Below are 20,604 nucleotides of genomic sequence, written 5' to 3'. Positions count from 1 at the left end.
CCAAGGCCGCAACTAGGGAGGAGCAGACGGATCTCGCGCCCCGGGCGTTAGACCCGAAGGGGCGCAAATTTAATTCTGAAATCTCTCCTTCAACATTACAAGGGGGCGTCAAAATGCGCTCTTGCCCTCGGGTGACCAAGCATCTAGTTGCGGCCCTGAGTGCACCGTTTACAAGCGTATGAAGGTGAACTCAGTAGATCAGTGTTCCTCAACCACCGGGCCGTGTGTGATTCATTCGAAGTTTCATTTTTTACATTAATTTCTCGTTAGTTGTGTGTATTACCCTTAGAGGAGAAATAGAAATATAACTTCTTATATTTTCTTCTCAATGGTATGAGCGGGCTTTTCACGTAACGCAAGAGAGATTTACCGGACCGCGGGATTCCAAAGGTTGAGAACCACTGCAGTGGATGGTGTGTACACTGGAAGGAGATTTTCGGAAGCAGTCATTTGCACACTACGATCGGCATCGACTATCGGACAGGCGCGGATTCAAGGCAATGTGTCAGGACGGCGATCTATTTTGTGTAGGTTCGTTCGATCGTCCCGTATTTTACGGGCCAGACAATTTTTCCCCTCTCATTCGGCTCTTGGGAGAGGCGATCGCACCCCTCTGGATCCGCGCCTGCTGAAAACCTGTTTGCACTTCCAAAATGACCGCACCACAAACCGGAGAATTGGCGCAAATGCGCAGGGATTCGGTATTTTGGTACACCTTGTAACAAGAGTTGTAACTAAATATGCATTTTGATCCGCAGAAATATTTTGAGCCATAAAGATGGCTCCTCCATCACTTTGAAACTTTTTCCTTCAGAGATCTGTGTAATCCAAACTCGCACCCACTCAGATGAAGGCTAGCACAGTGACTGCAACATGAATTTTCACACACTGCAGACAGTGAAATAACGAAATCTTGAATATGAAGTTCAATTAAGAAACCACATTAAAGGCACCAATAATTTCCGCCCCCTTCAGAAAGGAAGTTGACAAAGTTGAAATCAAAAGGGAAATCAATCACACAATTTTACAGGGGGTAAAAAATGAAGCTGATCTGAAGACCTTGCTTACTCAAAATTGTAAAGAAAAAAGGGTGAGGCAGGGTTTTTTTTAAATGAAAACCTCTTTTCCCATTTATTATATCTGTATGCTAGTGGTAGAGGGCACTATGCCCATATTCGTCAATATTGGGATAACACTATTAATTTGCAGTGCTTTTGTTACACTACGTATAAGACAATAATGGCCGTATTCACCAACACAGTTTAAACTACAATTGCAGGTTAAAGGATTAGTGATCGACACAGATTGGTTAAAATTGTCAATTTAACCAATCGTTTCTTTTCTTCAATCCTTTCACTTGCGATTGCAGTTTGAACTGTGTTGGTAAATACGGCCGCAAGTCCTTTATTTCAATAAATAACAGATCTTCACTTTATAAAACAAGCAAGCCCCATAGAAAGGCATACTAAAAATATCTTCAACTGGCTCTCCTCTAAAATTTACGTTTTGAGACATGGTGTCTTTCATTTCCAGCATACAGATATGTTTACCGTTTGGACTTAAAATGGATCTTGTGTAACTATGATACACTGACCAATAAATGAAATCGTGCAATAAAGAAACAAAAAGGTTATAAAAATTAGAATACATTTATTAAAAAGAAAAAAAATGGAATTCCTTAAGCGGGGAAAATGTTTGAATCAATTTTCTGGAATTGCATCTCGAACATATACATGGTATGTATAGGATATGCCATTTTCATTTTGCACTCCTTGAGGAACATCTTGATCCCTACGAAAAGATGAATGAAAATGTTCATTGAGACAAATAACAAATTATTATTACTTTTTTTAAACTACAACAGACAATGATCAGAGTTTTAACTAAAAAAAACCAAACAACCGAATGAAATAGTGAATTTTTGACATTGTCAGCTACAAGAATTATTTACTCGTATACTGAATAAAAGGAGAAGTGCACGCAGGAGGTTGCTCAGGGAGCTTGCCCCTTCACAAGTAAACCAAAAATGAAGGAAATAATTCTGTAAAAAATTGAAATATCAAAAGAAAATACCCTTCACATGCTATATTACCATTAATTTAAATACTTTTTGAAGGGTGGCAACTCATAATTTCTTGGTAAAGAAAATTTTTGTGCCCACTCCAAAAGTAGATACTGCGTACACCCCTGGTTAAAGGTGTCACAAGTTCGATATCCAACTGAAATGACAGGAAGCCAAGCCTCGCCTCTCAAGGGGTTGGTCCACCAAACTCTTTACAAAAGACATAAATGGAAAGAGAATTGTAGAAGTTTGCAGTTCGAAATCAGTTGTAGCACTTGCATATACCAAGGCCTAATTAGCCCTCACGTGAAGAAAATGACTACGATGCAACAAAAATTATCAAACAAAATTAATCAGATTTACATTTTGCTTATGCAGAAAAACTTAATTTTCTTATGCAAAAATTTGAGGATTATACAGGGTGTACATAAATGAATGCCCCAACTTTGCAGGGCTATTGAAAGAAAACTAAACGACGTACAAACTTGTTGTTAATCGGAAATCAAAAATAACAGTTGAAAGTTCATGAAGATTGGGATAGGTGGTGGCACGAGGCCATCAGACCAAACGCTGCAAGTTTAATGTATGTGATTCATTTCTCGCCACAGTTAGAAGAATCAGGTCTTTTCATTCTACAGCAGGATGGTGCACCACCCCATGGCACTTAGCTGTTTGTAGGTTTTTAAATGGCAAATTGCCACACCGGTGGATTGGTCGCTGAGCACCCCAGGACCTTGCTCTTCATCAATGGCCTCTTTGCAGCCCTGACATCACTTCGTGAGATTTTTTTTTCTGGGGCTACATCAAACATCAGGTGTTTGTTCCACCACTACCAAATGACGTACAATATTGTTACAATACTTTGAAAAACTTTAGTCACCCCACTCTTAACGGTCATCCTGCAGATGAAGTCACCCCTCCTTAATGGACAAATATTTTTGTCTCTCTAAAGTTCAGAAAAAGAGGGATTTTAATGTAATTATATTATGGATGAGGTACGAGTATGAAGATAAATTTTGGTTACCACCCATCTTCAAAACACAGTAAAACCCCTCTTAATTGATACTAAGGTTGGCAGGTTTTTGACACATCAAGAACTCTGTCAAAAACCTTAAATATTGCTTTTGAATATGAAAATTGCATTGAAAATACACATATTGATTGCATGTAATGTGTGAAGTTACTATGTTATACAAAGAATAAATACTTAATATGATTGTAAAATAATTTTCTGCTCTCCACAGAATTATTTTGGACAATATATGTGTATTTTTTCATGTAAAATATACAATTTTAATAGAGCATAACATAAAAGCTGAAGAAAAAACTATGGAACTATTTGATATTCCTCAATACACAAGATTCTTGATCTTCAAAAATTTCTTCAACAGCTTATGTAGTGTTCTGTAGGCGCATCTCTCAGTTAAAAACCCTGACGTAACAACACGGTATAAGGCTCTAGAGCACAAGAAGAAGAAAAGCCTCAGGAGACCGGAGATTGCAAAAACAAAAATGGATATTTGAAAATAAAAAGAGAGAGAATGGTGTGTGAAAGGGATCGAGTAGGATCGTCATCTCAAGTTTATGTTCTTATTCAAATTTCTTTATCAATAAATTCCTGTTTATGTTTGTCGTGATGAGTGCTCACTATACGAAGAACATAAGGTCACTACATTGGCGCAGTCAGTAGGATAGTGAGCAATAGATAGGACAATATTTAACAGAAAAACTTTCATCGTGAGAAGGCGACATGAACAGTGGAGAAATTCCGTCGTGAGGAAGAGAACTTGAAGAGTGTTGGAAGAATGAAGGGAAAGTGTGGTGAGCATTTTTTTTATAATAAAATTCGGTTTTTCTTTTCTTTGAGGGAATTATGGCTTTCTTAGCTAGAGGCAAAAAAGAGGACTTACAGCAAGTTACTGTGGAAAATGGGGAAAAGGGACTTGAAAATGTTATGGATATGAATGTATTTCAACTCAAATCCACAATAACAGAGGCAGAATGCCATGACAATGAGTTGAATCGAACAGTTTTTGAACACCCTAATTGAGGAAAGAAAACGGAAAGAGATGAAATCTAGTGAGGAGAGAAAACGAAAAGAGATGAAATCTAGTGAGGAGAGAAAACAAAAAGAGATGAAATCTAGTGAGGAGAGAAAATGGATGGAACAGATGGAAGCTAGTGAGGAGAGATGAATGGAGTTCGAACTCAGAAAAATGGAACTAGAAAATGAAAGAATTCGCATCAGTGCGGCAGGTGAATCCCCGATTAACTCAATGGCAAGGCCAAGGCTAGAGCTACAGAACATTTCGCAAAAGTTTGATCCGAAGAGCAACGAGATCAGCCTCTACCTAGTGCTGTTTGAGAAGAAAGCAAAAAGAGCCAAAATAAAAAGGGAATTGGGGTTTCATATCTGATTGGACTATTACCTTATGATGTGGCGTCATAGTCATAGCCAGAGAAAATGAAGAGATGACATATGACTTTGATCAAGTCAAATCCATTTTGATGAAGCGATATAAGCTTACTCCCGAGAGGTTTTGACAGATGTTCACAAAGCACAGTAAATGATCGGAAGCAACGTGGTGTGATTTTGCTTATGAACTCAGAAACTTCTTCACTAAATAGATCAGAGACCTAGAGATTACTACGGTTGAAAACTGTCTGATTTGATTATTACGGATCAGTTAAAACGGAAAGTACCGTCAGAGATTCGAGACCATTTTATTGACGAGTGGTCTCAATTCAAGTGACCCGATATCTTTGCTAATAAATTGGACGACTACGAGAATGTCAGGGCAGACATCAGCAAGAGGCAGAAAGATTTCTTCGAAGAAGAAACGTCACTATCACAGCAACAACACTTCAGTTATGGAGAAGGACGAGGACCATCAACAAAAACAGCATATTAACCACCAACTTGGAAATATCATAGCGATAAGGGCTGGAATAAGATCAAAAACAAAATAAAGTTTACGAAATCTTGCTCCACTCAGAGAAAATAATTTAACATGAAATTTGATTTAAAAATTTTAAAATTCTCTCTGTACGGCACATGCAAGTACTATACCAGCTCCTTTTTTTATATATGATGAAAATTCATATCTCTCAACATCCAATTATTTTCATAATAAATTCCAAGAGCTCGCCACACTTCACCAAACAATAAATGAAAGTTAATTCAAGAAATTCTAATCCTAATTTTTAAATCAAATTCATGTTGAATTATTTTCATCTGTAAGAATGCTGCGTGCAGCAAGATTTCATAAACTTTCTTTTCTCTTGGGAATACTAAAGAACTGATGATGTATGCAAGACCAATTCTGCATTCTGGTTTCCACCATTCAGTCCTTGCAGAAAAGTATGGAGCTTATTGATACTATCGATAAAGTCAGTATGCTAAAAGTGGTGTAGGCTGATTTGCTATCATGAAATTCAAAAAAATAAAAGGAAAACTGCAGACTTATTCCCTCCAAAAAAAATTCTCAGTCTTTATGGGAACGTCTAGATGTTTTGAAATTGAAGAAAAATTAACACTGTGAGTAGATCCGATCCCCTCCCCCAAATATCCCCAATAACATCTGTTGATATTGAGAGAAGTTTATCTTGTCTTTTAAGAAATTTCTAATTTGTCTTGTAGATTTCTTAATTTACTCATACAAGTAAATTATGAATTGTTTATTTGAAAAATTCTATTGGCAATTTTTGATGAAATCTAATATTGAGAGAATGAATGATTTTTAATAGATACTATAACAATTTTTGTTTCTTTTACCTCCAGTCAATAGAATAACTTGTTAAATTTCTAAAGAAATTCGTTTTGCAATTTTAATAACATTTTTTGTCTTTTTTGGTTAATTTTTCTGTTAGTTTTTAAGGACATATAGACTACTACTATTAAATTGTATATGCACCTTATACACATTTCTCTAGGGAATTTCAAACAAATTGGTACATGCTAGAATATGCACGTATGTCTTGTGAACCTACCGTGAAGTTTGTTTCTGTTTAATGCTTGTTATGCGTAGTGTTGCCATCTGACATCAATTTTAACATGGTGTACAGACTGTTATTAAAAGAAATGTGACCAAGAACCTCTTGTATTCCATAAGATTTAATGGAAATAAGGACTGAGGCATATTTATGGAAGAAGGCTAAGAGGGGCAAACTATAGGAAAATTTTTCTCCCTCTAGGTTATAAAATTTGCATATGCGGTTTATATGCTGCCACCAGATAAGCAGGAATTACAGCTTACTTACACCATTCCACGTCCAGTGCTACAGTGTAGGGTACTTACCTGAATAATAACATGATAAAGTGCCCTGTCATACAGCATACTAGAGGCAACACCCCCGTTCAGTTAAAAATTGCATTATTGCATAGGTGGACATCTTCCCCTCCACCATTTACCACGCACAACCTTTGTGATTCGCCCCTCTGTTCAAAGAGCCTGTATTGACTTATACCATACAGCATGTCAGTTAAGCAGTGATATGGTGATTCAGGTGTGGAAAATACTCTCTGGCCAGATCACAGTCCTAACCTCAATTAGATTCCAACTTTTTGAGATGAAAAAGAATGTTGGTTGTGATCCTAGCCAAGATGTGTCTGGCGTCTCTGTCACCATTGGCTTCTATTTCAAAGGAGAAATAGCAAAAAATTCAACAAAACTACCAGTAAAGTATAAGTACCCACAAGAGAGTGTAATTGATGTCAAAGGTTTCTACACCATATTGATTTTTAAATGAAAGCAAAATTTTTCAGAACATCCAAGTGTACAGAGATTTTTTTTCAACATAAAGGATATTGCAAACTATCCAATTCATTCAAATTTAAATGTTTAATCTCAAATACAAGTTATTTTTTCTTTTAAAACTAAGCAAATCAACTCATAAATCATAAAATGAAATCATGTGAACTCACTGAGCAATTGCAAAATCAGATTCTTGATAAGAAGGGAAGAAAGCATCACACTCAAAAGTTGAATTTATCTTGGTCTTATACAGGCGAATCGCATACTTTGAATCTATAGCGAGCTGAAAAAAAAGTTTTGATATAAGTATTCAGCAAATAAATCCCCCAAAATCAAATATATATAGAAATTAATTTCAAACGAATTTTAAAAATTCTTCATTTACAAAAACCTCAAAATTTTTGCCTTTTTCTTTCAGACAAAAGAAACAATACATGTAACGTTTTAAATTCCCAACAAAACAAGAACTTTCCTAATGTATTTTTGAAAAAATTTAGATACATAGAAATTACTTTCCCTTTTTTTGTCAGACAGAGTTATGCTAAAATAAGTTCAGTAAAATACCAACAAATGAAAAGCAGTTAGATAATTAGAGCAAATTTAGAGCAATTCAAATTACTTATTCTCGACTGAGATGAATTGAAAGCACAAAATATATTTCCATGAGAAATGTTAAAATTCTAAAGTATCTTGGTACACCTTTTTTCTATTTGATATTCTTTATATTAAAGAGAGAAAAAAGAATTACCAAAACAATTATTCTATTGCTAATACAAACTAGATGAAAGTTTTAGAATTGTTAACACTGAAAAAAGTTTTCAAATTCTTATAGTGGCAGCATGTAAATGATGACAATCAGAAGGTTATTAGATATATAAAACATATTTTATTTACATCACAGACAAAATACAGTGCACGCTGCTTAATGGGATCACATCAAGACTAGGTTTCTGATAAAAATAACCAATTGATAACTATATCTGAAAAATCCTAGTAGCAAGTATCATAATGATGTGTCTTGTTTGGCTGAATGGGACATATGGAAACGGGACAACTCAATTTTCCTTTCCAACATAATAGGTTTCAAAATTGCATTTATTCAATTTATGAAATTTATTTGCATTTATTTCAATTGTTCCAAAACTGGATTTTTTCTTCTTTTGAGCTAAAATCTTTTTTCAATTCAGACATTGTGAGGAGTTACAATGGAACTGTTTAATGTGTATTACGAATCATGATACTTTTTATAATGTACGGTACAGTACAGTACATCCCATAGCTCGTAAAAGTCTTCCTGCCGAGGAACTGTGAATATGGTCAGTTGAAAGAAACAAATCCTGAACTGAAGAAAGATACTTCTTTTTTTACTTTCACATGCCTTCACTATAAAGAAGAAATTTCAAAAGAAGAACTACACGTATATAAGTCATAGCAGCTATTATGGCCCGATTAGAACATTGTGAACTAAGTATGGAAACTTTTATCACTAAGAGCCTTCTGAACTCCTACAGACTTGCAGATTGATAATAAAATGATGATTTATAGGAAAAAAATGAGTCTAGTTCAACCTTAACTTCAAAATATACAAAAATAAAACTTTCCAAAAAAAAACAAAAAAAAACTGATGTCTCAGCTTCTTAGCAATTTTTATTCGTCCTTATCCACAACAACAACAACAACCATTTTCAATCCACTGCTGGATGAAGGTCTCTAAATTTTTCCATTTTGCTCTGTCTGATGCTTCAGCCACCCAGTTGACTCCAGCCACTTTTCTGATCTCGTCGATCCATCTTGTGTGGGGACACCTCAGACGTTAACACCACAGGGGGTACCAATATAGAATACTTGTGGTCCATCTGTTGCCCTGTCTTCTTGCAATATGTCCAGCCCATTTCCATTTTAGACGTTAAATTTTTTTCATGATATCATATACCTTTGTGTGGTTCCTTATCAAAGTGATTCGTTTCTGTGATGCCTAGCATACATCTTTCCGTGCTCGTTTGTGTTGTCTGTAACCTTTGTATTGTCTTGCTTGTGAGTGTCTACATTTCAGCTCCATAAGTCAGCGCTGGTAGCACACACTGGTTTAAACACTTTTCAGGCATAATGGCACGTGACTCTTCAGAATCAGTTTTTGCCAAAAGTGCTCCATCCAATTCTGATCCTTCTGTTTATTTCATTAATGTTGTCCATGGTAGTTTCTTGTTCCAGGTATACATAGCTTTCTACTTCTATCTCTGTGTTGTTGAGCAAGATTGTCCTCTTCAACACAAAGGGGTTGAACATAACTTTAGTCTTTTGCAGATTCATTTCAGTTCGGTTCTTCAGTCTAACTGGAATTTATATCAATATTCATGAAGCTTTGCTATATCAATGACAGTTTTTGTATTTTTGGTAAGTTTTGCTTTTTCCATTCTAGCGTTAAACATTATTCTACATCTCACCAGCCAATGATCGCTTCCTGTATTGAATTTGTTGAGCACACTGCAGTCTTGGATCATTATGCTTCTTATTAGATAGGATGTAGTCGATCTCGCTTGTTCTTCCAGTTGGGCTTCTCCAGGTCCACTTTCTTTTAGATTTCTTCTTAAAAAATGAATTCATGAGATGCATAAATGTTCGCTCTCTGTAAATTCGACAAGTCTGTTTCCTCTCTCGTTTCCTACACCCCAACCATGACTTCCAACTGAGCTTTTCTTCTTCTCCCCATTTCTTCTCTCCCCCATTCTAACATTGAAGTCATTTATCACTATTTTGATATGATAGTTTCCTTTACTGTTTGTCTCGTCTAATTCTTCATATAAAAGTCTTCTAGTTCTTCCTCAGAATAGCTTGTTGTTGGTGCATAGACTTGTATAATCTGTATCTGATATCTGCTTGATATTTGCATAACAAACTTTGCAGCTCTATCAGATGTACTATCTAACTCAACGATGTGATTTTTCCACTTTTTATGAATGAGAAATCCTACTTCACTAGTTCTTACACTATCTGTTCCTCTGTACGGACTGTTAATACACGTCCACTGGCACAAGTTCAATTTTCTCCTCTCTTTCTTACTTCACAGATGCCTAGGATGTCCCAATTTATTCTTTCGGGTTCTTTTTCCAACTCCTGCAAATGATTTTCTGAAGAAAGAGATTGTCTATTATACATGGCCAAGTTCATCATCTTATGGCAGTCTGGTCCAATGCAGAGATTCTTAGCACCCTCTGGTTTCATATCATGCTGGCATAACCAGGGACACTCAGACTGCTGGGGACTGAGGGCTCGTTTACAGACAGAGTTCATGTTTCTTTTTAGAGGGTTTTTGGCCATAATACTCCATGCTGGCCAGTGAGGGTTGGGGGAAACTCATCCACATCTGTTCACTATGTGTTACACATGGCTACTTACAGGATGCACCCCGAGAAGGTGCGGATTGGACTTTAAGCCTCTACTCCTAGTCGATTCCTTCAAGTCCTCATAATGAAGCAATTGAAGGGTCTTCTCCTAGTTAACAAGTAAAGACTATTTAACAGCCTGAAGTCCTTATATAAATAAATAAATTTTTTCCCATGTTATAATATAAGTCTATTTTGTACTTGGGTAAAATGATAACAGAGTTAATAAAAGTTGTTTCTCAAATGTTAATATTATTACAGCTTACAAACATCGAGGCATGGTAATGTCTTGAAAAGATAACAATTAAAGAAAACTCAAATTTAGCAGAACTGCATACAGTGAAAATATTATAAAACAACATTGCTCTCTGGTCCTCACACTTTTTTCATAGCGCTAATATATAGGCCTATATTTTATCTATAATGATCCCCAGTCCCTTGATTATCGTTATATATAGGTGTTTCACTGTAATTATATTTTGAAATAAAATAAATCTGCAAAAAAGTCATTTGATGAACACAGGCGAGTGCCATTAACAAAAGTTTTTTCATTGGTTCTAAAGGCGCAAAACATATACAACCTAAAGAAATCCAGATTAAAACATTTCATTAACTCCCATGTCTTTTCATAAATGGTACATATTCAATTTCAAGCAATATATGCAGAACTAAAATAATTATGGCATAATTTTTATTAAAATATATTACTTTTTAGTCATCGGAATACATGGTAGTCAAGCAAGCCCAATCAGTTACTGCCAACAACAGTGGGTCACCAACCTTCTAAGACCACATGTACCTTGTAATACATTAGGTATGTATACCTAATGTGAAGTTTGTTTTTTCCTGAGGAATGCCTATTATACGTTGATTGGTGGGGAGACTTTTTTAAATGGAAGATAACCTTGAATTTTGTGCCTTAAACTTGGAAAACCAACTTCAGCCGATCATCACCTGTGAGGATCAAACATGGGTCCAAGAACAGATCCAGGAAGTGGAAGGAGGCTCACCCCTCCCAAGAGCAGAATAACATGGGAGAAATTTTTCTGTCCTATAAAATAAGCAGATGATTCAATCCACTGACACAATAAGTTTCTTTTCTGACACATCGCCCGGGATCGGCCTACCTCTACTTCATTCGAAGCTCAAGACGCCTGCCTTCGCTCTACTCGAATCTAAAGATGCCTGCCTCCGCTCTATTCACAGCTGAAGGTACCTGCCTCCACTCTATTTGCAGATAAAGATGCCTGCCACTGCTCTATTTGCAGCTGAAGATATCTGCCTCTTCTTCATTTGCAGCTCAAGATATCTGCCTCTTCTTCATTTGCAGCTGAAGATATCTGCCTCTTCTTCATTTGCAGCTGAAGATATCTGCCTCTTCTTCATTTGCAGCTGAAGATATCTGCCTCTTCTTCATTCGCAACTGAAGATATCTGCCTCTTCTTCATTCGCAACTGAAGATATCTGCTTTTCTTCATTCGCAACTGAAGGTGCCTGCCTTCAGACATGGATCTGGGGTGGGGAGAAGAGCCATAGGAACGATCGTCCCTCCCAAAAGCAAAATAATATGGAATTTTGTTAATAAATAAATTTGTTATGTAAAATATGGGCTGATTCAATGAACTTGCAAAATTCACTCCTCCTGACATATCATCCTGGGTACTTGCGATAAAAGTTCATCAAAATGTCTACACAACTGCAGAACAGCCAACCTGTTAGACTTGAAGGAATTAGGCTCTATAGCCTGTCAGAGGCACTCAAGAGTACAAGATAAATGATCAGCAGTGGCTCAAGAAAACATGAAAATAACAAAAAAATTGCTAAACATCAATTATGGAAGCTGTTTTACATATTTTATGGAGTTCATGCATCCACCAAAAATTTCTGATAGTATGCAATGGTGTAAGAACATGAAAGGTTAAGAACCACTTCCTTTCTTTTTTTCAAACCAAGCACAACTAAGCTCTATCACCATGGGCAATTTACTACTCGCTGAATGGTGCTGGAAGTGCGAGTATGAGTACCTAACAGTCGGAGTGTGCATATAGTGTTATGTGTGAATTTTTAGTGCTGTCATCTATATTACAAATTGTGAGTGTAGTGTCATGTTTGAATATCTGTACTGCTTGTAGGCCTGTTGCTCTCTGTTGTGAGACTTTTTAATGGGGAGATTGGCTCACATTCGCGTCTTGAACTTGGGGAACCACAGAAAACCAATTTCAGACTACCCATTTATTTGTAACTTAATGACCATCAACTCACCTTATAAATGGCTTGTCCACCAATAACAAAAATTTTATCAACTTTTTCTTTCAAAGGTGGAGTTGTAAGGTATGAAACAGCTTCATCTAAGCTCCTGCTGATATAGTCAGTGCCATTTATCTCTCTGAAAACAATAATGAAATAAATGTAGAAGAATATATATATATCATTATAAGAAAAAATTGTATCACTTTATTTAAAAAATATGCACACAAATTTAACTGTAACACCAGTTTTTTCCTATTTCAATGAATCTAGTTTAAACAAGTTTGAAAAGAAATATTTGTTTGAGCTAAAATTTTAGAAATGCAAGATATAGTTAGAGTTTTATGGGGGGGGGAGAGCACTTACTCAAAAGGGAAATTTTTAAGGGAAATTTTGGATTGATGAGATGAGCATCTGATTAAGTGTGAGCTGATCCAAATAAAAACCACACATAGGGCCTAAATGTTTTCAAATTCCTTGGTAGTTACTCTAATAGTAACTATAAATAATTTTGCATCGATTGTGAATATTATTGAATTTTTTCGCTCAACATGCCAAATGAAGCAAAAGAATTTAAAGAAACTAAAGAAATTCGTTTCTGAATATGGTGAGAAGTGTTCTATACAGATGAAACAATATTGTTTTGCTAACTGTGCGATACTAAAGTTGCTGTATAAAGGAAATCCACTGTGCTGAAGCACATAAACACCGAAAAAAATGAACGAGGTCTTCAATGACTAGAAGACGAGAAAAAAAATCTTTTTTTTTTCAATTTTTACATAAAAACACTTCTGTGTGATGATGAAATTTGTTTATTCGGGTTCAAAGACCATCGTCCGTTTGAGTTAGTTTCCTCAACACTAGTGGTTGGCATCATCAGAAGAATTGATAAACCTGATCAAAAGTTGATTTTTGATCCAGCTTTATCAATTCTGAATGTATGAGGCAAAAAATAGAACCAACCACATCATTTAAGAGGACACCAACAACCCAACTGGGTTTTGTACATAGTGTAAAATGAAAATATCTTCAGGTTCTCATCTTGCAAATTTTCATATATCCAATTGTGGCTTCAGTCAGGTTTCTTCTTTTTATACAGTGCTTTTTTAGTATTTCATAAAACTGAATTGTCAATTTTGGGCAGTACCTGGAACGAATTAAATAATTTTCCATAGAAACAACCTATGGGAAATCACATTTTGGTTAACAAAGATTTCAGCTTACGAATGTAGCTATTCTAGGATAAACTATCTTCATTAGCCAAGATATGACTGTACGATTGCTGCCAGAATATCATAAAAGGAAATTCTGCATGTAAAAAAAACTTTTTTTAGTCCTTAAGAATTCATAAAAAATTGATGTGCTATATTTTTAGTACTACAAATTAATAGCTATCTTTGTGAAGTCTATATATATAAAAGTTTCTTATGTTTCCTCTTCAAAGAAATTCAGTGGCTGTGATAATCAAAGAAACTGAATTTTTTTTTTTCATTTACAGTAGGGCTGGACGAATTTTCAGGCACCAGCTAAATTTTTAAGGAACAGATCTCCTGAGAAAAATAGTCAAAAATAATGTTTCTTTCAACTTTTCCAGAACAATCCAATGTTGGTAGATAAGCTGATATGAATTTGAGAGATTTTCTTTCATAAAAATACTTCAATTTAATAATGACAGAGAATTTCAGATGCCGATACCAATTTTTTTCTGCTGCAGCGATGACCAAAAATGTTCCACTATTATTGCTGAGGATATTGTCTTCAGCACCAATCAAAGAGGCAGAAACATGAAGAAAATGTTCGGGAAAGACTAGGGTGGCTGAACATTTTGTGTATACAGGATTTGTTCATGGTGCACACACAGGTAAATGAAATGTGCTGTGAATCCAGGGGTTAAGCTACAGTCGCATTTTTTGCAAAATGCGAAAGAAAATCTTAGAATGTGAAAATGGCAAAAATGTGTATAGGAGGTAAAAAACGAGTAGACATGCAATCATCAATCATTACATTAGTATCTTAGCATTTTGCTAAAGCTTTTCTCCCCATTTTCGCTTTTTTTGCGAAAGGAATTTTTTATCTAGCTTAAACCCTGTGTGGATCATATCTTCATGAGTAACTTGTGAGAGTGGGACGAGAAATTCCTCAGGCTGAGTACTCAGATTCTGATGCTTATCATCTAACAGACATAATATATTACTCATAATCTTTTTAGCATATTACTTTAAGTTTGGTCAACCACTGGAAACTGCTACAAGTGATAACAAGTTGCTTTTATGAGTAAGAAAGGCTAGGGTGGCTGAACATTTTGTGTATACAGGATTCGTTCACGGTGCATACACACACCCTATATAGCAGTTTTTTGCATATAGTAGTGATTGCATCACTAGCAATTCCAAGTCGCTTGCAATTGCTAGTAGCTTCCAGTGGATGACCAGCCTAAGAATAACAAAAATGAAGATAAAAATATCACTTGCTTCTGAGATCTTGATATCACAATGTTGATTCTTTTTGGAAGGGGTCTGAACTTTTCAGGAATAGAGAACCATGTCTTGGGACCCATAATCACAGCATTCTGTTTTCCTACATAATAAAAGATTAGTATTAAATATCAAATAAAACATTACCATGAAAATAATCAATGTTTAACTGAACCAGCATTAAATAATCATAAATGAACATTATAAAACATAATAAAATATGGAAGTACCACCTTCTTCATCTGTTTCTGTAGTTTTCTCTGAGAAAAACTTCATTTCATTCCTACAAGAAAAATTAAGATTCAAGAGACAATAACTCAAAATTATAATTATAAATTAACCAATAATATGATTTACTAAAGCATCTAAATCAAGCCGAACATAACGTTAATCTTTTTTTAAGAAATGATCAGTGATGATGCAACCAGAAAATTTTCACATTTTGCTCTGATCACCTTAAAGCAGTGATTTTTGATGATGAAATTTGTCAAGGGCACTGTAGTCAAAAATATCGGTGTGTCAGCAAGCAGTCCAAGGTTCCGGGGGGGGGGGGGGGATTGCTGAGCATAGGCAGATACAGCGGGAGGAGGGCAAAACGTATACAGTGGGAGGAGGGCGAAATGGATACAATGGGAGGAGAGAATGATAACCCCTCAACTTCAGTGTGTTATAATGGTGGAAAAGATGAGTGAAATTCTGAAAACGTGTAAAACACTAGTTATGGCAAGAGCATTCTGGCCTACAAGCTTTGTATGGTCTTAACTAGAATTTTTCAGTAGGGGGGGGGGGGGAGCAAATGTAATTTTGCCACCCTTTCACCATAAATGTTGATGATTTTATAACAGCTTTCTTTGTTTTCCCCCCAAAATATTTGCCACACTCTAGTTCTATACTTAGATAAGACAACCATAAATATTTCTTATGGGCATTGTAGTATATTTTTCATATATATATAGTCTTTAGTTAGTTTTTCTAATTGCATTTTCAATTGGGGGGGGGGCGGTTCTGTATTTTAGAAATATATGACATCCATACATGTAATGGGCTTCTTTTTCTTAGCCACCTCGTTGGGCATTTTGCCTGTTGTGGCCTTGCATTTGTATTCGTTCTAGTGTTGTACATGCCGCCACCACAAATTTCTGGACAAGGCTGTGGTGATAGGGGACTGATTCCCTTCTCTGAAATGTAAGAAAATTACTGATTACATGGAATAACATGGTTAAGTATGTAATTAGACAACTTTGTTTCCCTCCGAATAAAATTTCTGGCTACTTCCCTGTTTCTAGGAAATCAAGCCTATGTCTTCTCACACCCCAAGTGAATGTACTAGATTATTACGCTATAGAGACGCATGATCAACTTTGCCTAAAGATTATATGCACTGAATGGGATTGTCCATGGACAGCGTGCATACAAGCTCCAAGGAAAGAAATTTGTTGCTTCTATATTGCGCTCATCAGGCATGTGTGACAATTTTACGTTTTCCAGCTCTGTTGTTTCGTTTATTTTAATGCAAATATTTATTTTTAACCCAGAAATCACCAGAGAATTTTTTTTTAGTCCGGGAATAGTTTAAATATTATTGTTGATATTTTTATTCATATTGGGATATTTTTATTATCTTACTTTTTCCATAATTGTTGTTTTCTATGCTAGAGATTTTTTTTTTTTGGTGTCCGTAGCGTCTGTTTGGCTTTGGCGGCTTTCGTCGGCCATCAGACATGTTTGACGCCGGAAAAAAGTCTCTAAAAATCGCCAATCTCTGGATTATATGACAGCGGTTCCTTTCCTTTGAATCCTGGATCAACACCATCATAGGCGGAGATAGACTTGGAAGTCTGGGGGGGGGGCATGATGATGATTATGTCAATTCATATATACATTTATACATTAGATCAGTCGACTCCACCTTTGACCCTGGGGGCCCCCCCCCCCGTATCTCCGCCCATGAACACCATCTATTGCAGAAAGCCTCCGCGGGAAGCTCATGAATTCACTGAAGAAGTCTATTTTAATTAGTAATTGGATATACTGCACAAAACAAGATAAAGATATCGCATGCGTCGGCCTGCTATATCCAATGGCAACAGGTGAAATGGACTTCTTTAGAGACGTCAAAGCTTCGCGCGGAGGCCTTCTGCTATAGATGGTGTTGCCTGTATAGACCTATGAACTATTCACTTGGTTCTAAGCATTTAAAGTTTTTGTACATAACTGTTTAATTGCATTATTTGTTAATTTATAAGAGTTTTACTAACATGAGGAACAACAAAGACTAAAGGGATTATAATGCAAATGTTCTCGAACAAAGTAATGTTATCTTAAGCATAGTTATTTATTTTAAGCTGAATACGAGAGAACAGTAATTTAATATTAAGGATTACTTCAAACGCCACGGTACGGATCCTTTGAATCCTATTCCCGAATTATCACATACAGCAGCTATTACATTCAAGGTGGGCAGAGATGAGGGCAATCTTTTAGACATCTTCTCAGTGAGGAAGCTCAGACTTGCTTTTACAAACACGTGTGTAAATTCTAAATACAAAATGAATAGAGGTGAAATCCCGCGAAAGCGGGTGACAAGAAGGGAAGTAAACAAACAAGTGTTATACAGGGCACATTGCCACTCAAAGCCCACCACCTGCTTGATAATGTTGATTGGGGGGAAAAAAGTAAATAAAAGTAATAGTAGTGTTCAATTGAATATTGTTATCAATGACTAATATTTTTTTCAAGTTTTTGTTATTCGAGTGACAGAATTTTTCAGTTCTACGAATTTAATTTTTATATTTTTCCAGTGGGGTAAAGAAAAGTGAGGATGAAGGCATACAAACAAAGCATCAAAACCGTAACTACTATTCAAAGATGGCGCTGCTGTTGTAACAGGAAATGTCTAGGACGTCGGCGTTGTTATTTATGACACCAAATAACCACAGTCTTCTCCCCGGAGAAGTTTATATCCAGCAGCTAATTTTAAAAGGGCCATCAGCAGCTACCCTGAGATGCGATAACTCTTCGAAGGGGATTTTAAACCGAGCGTGAATGTGATCAGTATATATTCTCCCTCCCGTCACTTCATTAGCTCTACTAAGAAAAAAAAAAAAGGTGTTGGATATTTAGGAGATCATCCTCTGTGTGTATTGTTTATACTCCCCGAAAAAAGATGTGAATATGCATTGAAATGAAAAGGGGGCGACCTACTTATCTCCTGTGCTGTGTGTCTAAAAAGAAGAAGAAAAGAGTTCACTTTTGTGGATATAATATGTGTGACTTCTCTTCAAGTGAATTGAAATGCTGATGCTTAAGTACTGAATTGTGGCTAGCCTAAGAAAAACTTGCTTGTGAGGACAAGTTTTTTTTTAATTATCCACATTCAAGATCGGTCCAATGGTTGAAATGTCCGAATACCAATGGTAAATATCACTGAGTATTAACAATCTTTAGTGATAATAGATAGGCTATATTACAATTTACACTATGATGATCCCTCTGAGTTGTATCGTGGTTTTGCATACCATCCAAAATGACCAAGAAAAACAAACTACCATCTTTACATTCATTTCCTGTTCCCCGCGATTCTATCTTTGGTAAATGTAGATGAAAAAATAACTGATTTCAAATTCTTCATTCCTTATCAATTGTTTGTTTTGTTATTGCTTGCATTTACAGGGCTGCAGCTAGAGGGGAGGAGGCGGGTCTGTTGCACCTGGCGCTGGACTAGAGGGAAGGGGGGGGGGGCGCTGAATTCACCATTTAACTGCTTCTGCATTACACAGAGTTGTGTCAAACTGTGTGCTTGCCCCTGGTGAAAAAGCGGACTTGTAAAACTGTGCATTCATGTACGGAATTACTGCTTTTATAGGATACAAAAAAAAAGACATACAGATACAGCGATACTATAACGATACTCGATATAGGCTAACGATGATAATACTCTATAACAATATTTTTTTGTCTTGTTTGGAAATGTCTATAGTCTAATGTTAAACTACCGCCTCTCAGTATAATAATAATCTGTCAATGATGTTTCCCTTGTCAGAGTATCGTTATATGGAGATTTCACTGTATATAATGGTTCATAAAGACATTCAGTACAATATTTTCTCTGAGTTAATACTGATTATGATGATTTTAATATCTATCAGATAATCTTCAAGGCCAGCTTAAATTTTATCTTTGTTAGATGTTATTTCACTGATATGATTAGATAGACACCTGTATAAATAATGATAACGTACCAAAAATTGTTTGAAAACAGTGCCAATCCTGATTTTATCAGTAGAAACATATTTACGTCATTAGAGTTATGCTAGTATAACAGGGAAGAAAAAACCTAACTCTAAGAACATAAATATTAAGGGGCAAGGATATACACACACACAACATGTCCTGCATGTACACATATTCCCCAGAGTAATGTTTATAAGTTGCATATACAGTTAAATAGAAGTAGAAACACTGGATTATTTCCTTGAATAGTGCATTCCCGCAATATTACTGTGAAATAACAGTCCTCTTCCTGACACATATACATTGAATAAAATAAAACCTCCTATATCCGAATTGGGGGTGGGGAGGAAGTAATGCTTAACTTATTTCGAATAAGTGAATTCCAAAACAGAATATTTTGCATTGACCTGCAACGAGCCCTCAGCAGACTGAAAATGTTCTGCATGGAAATTCCTATGGCAGTACCAGCGGGAACATGAAACAAGGGCAACTCTGACAACATAGATACAATAGGGGACACATATACAAAACTCAGAACATGCTTTCTGGTATGTGCCGACTTGTTGAAAATTCAGCAGAGGAATGTGTACGAGGTACATGTGCAGGGTTAAGTAGTAGTAGCAAAAATTCCTACAAAGTTTTTTCTACATGCGGAAGATATGCTTACATCTTTATGTTAAGATTCTTCCCAACATTCTTCTGCAATGTATGTCACAATTTTTGGTATAGCCTCTTCTGTTTTGGGTTTTGTAAATATCTTTAAAGCTGTATTAGGACTAAAATAAGGAGCTGCAAAGCATAATAGAAATTTGTTTTATTTATAGAATTTTATTTACATTCAATTAAACTTAAAAATTATTTACACTGTTCTTTAGCCACTGATCTTGCTTAGACACTTTCAACCTGCATATATCTTTGAATATTCATATGTGGAAAAAATATTCAGATTGATCTGGATATTTTAAGTTTTACTTTATGGGTATTCTCACTGAGTTATACGCAAGTGTAAGATAGAGTGATATAGATATCTTATAAGTGAAATGTACGAGATATACTGAAACTATTGAGGGTAATTGAAATGAATTACGTTCAAAACATCCTTGTGTCCTGTGAGGGAAAGACAGTTAAACCTCCTGTACCTGAAATAAAAGCAGTTAAACCCATTTTGGATAAGAGTAAATACAGGGCTTGACAAATCTTGGGTCACCATGGTGACTAGAAAATTGGTATTGGCACCTTCAATTTTTTATATGCAGTTGCAAAAGTATAAATTATCAGAGTATTTGTATCAAAGTTTAAAAATGGTACAAAATTTTCTTATTTTATGACAGTACCTCTTTTAATATAGGAAAGGGATATCAAGTCCAAAAGTTGAAAAAAAACATTATTTCAGACCATTTTTCTTGGGGAAAACTATGCTTGGCTCCTAAGACATTTGGCTGGCATCTAAC

The 20,604-nt window shown here is 35.7% G+C and overlaps 2 protein-coding genes across 3 annotated transcripts in view; one reads left to right on the top strand and one right to left on the bottom strand.

Annotated features, from left to right (window-relative positions):
• Positions 1–1,636: 1,636 nt before the first annotated feature.
• Dhfr (dihydrofolate reductase) lies at positions 1,637–17,516 on the bottom strand. Its single transcript, XM_089235060.1, has 6 exons — positions 17,305–17,516; positions 15,154–15,203; positions 14,918–15,023; positions 12,462–12,585; positions 6,987–7,099; positions 1,637–1,791 (listed from the first exon to the last, which is right to left on the bottom strand). The coding sequence occupies exons 1-6, from the start codon at positions 17,406–17,408 to the stop codon at positions 1,701–1,703; spliced, it is 588 nt and encodes a 195-aa protein (XP_089091186.1). The 5' UTR covers positions 17,409–17,516; the 3' UTR covers positions 1,637–1,700.
• Positions 17,517–17,780: 264 nt separating this feature from the next.
• The window catches only part of SppL (signal peptide peptidase-like protein), a 53,606-nt gene continuing 50,782 nt past the window's right edge, over positions 17,781–20,604 (top strand). The window contains exon 1 of one of the 2 annotated variants that reach the window (XM_089231411.1): positions 17,781–18,336. In XM_089231411.1, coding sequence (XP_089087537.1) covers positions 18,311–18,336 — 26 coding nt within the window. In that variant the 5' untranslated portion in view covers positions 17,781–18,310. The remainder of the gene's footprint in view (positions 18,337–20,604) is intronic. The other variant, XM_089231403.1, reaches the window with a different exon arrangement.

This window comes from Pholcus phalangioides, unplaced genomic scaffold, assembly GCF_987345545.1.
Source record: "Pholcus phalangioides strain wild (caught in Gottingen) unplaced genomic scaffold, Ppha-v1.0 ptg000001l_1, whole genome shotgun sequence".
Lineage (NCBI taxonomy): Eukaryota > Metazoa > Arthropoda > Arachnida > Araneae > Pholcidae > Pholcus > Pholcus phalangioides.
Note: the sequence above shows the minus strand (reverse complement) of the source record. Positions and strands in the feature narration are given on the sequence as shown.

Bases quoted from the DNA above. Each gene is read 5' to 3' on its own strand.
- Dhfr (XM_089235060.1), bottom strand. From the start codon at position 17,408: ATGTCTAAAAGATTGCCCTCATCTCTGCCCACCTTGAATGTAATAGCT. The intron at 15,204-17,304 runs GTAATCCTTAAT...TTTTTCTTGTAG, and splicing joins TCCGTACCGTGGCGTTTGAA to GAATGAAATGAAGTTTTTCT. The intron at 1,792-6,986 runs GTGAGTTCACAT...ATCTTTTCGTAG, and splicing joins TCTGATTTTGCAATTGCTCA to GGATCAAGATGTTCCTCAAG.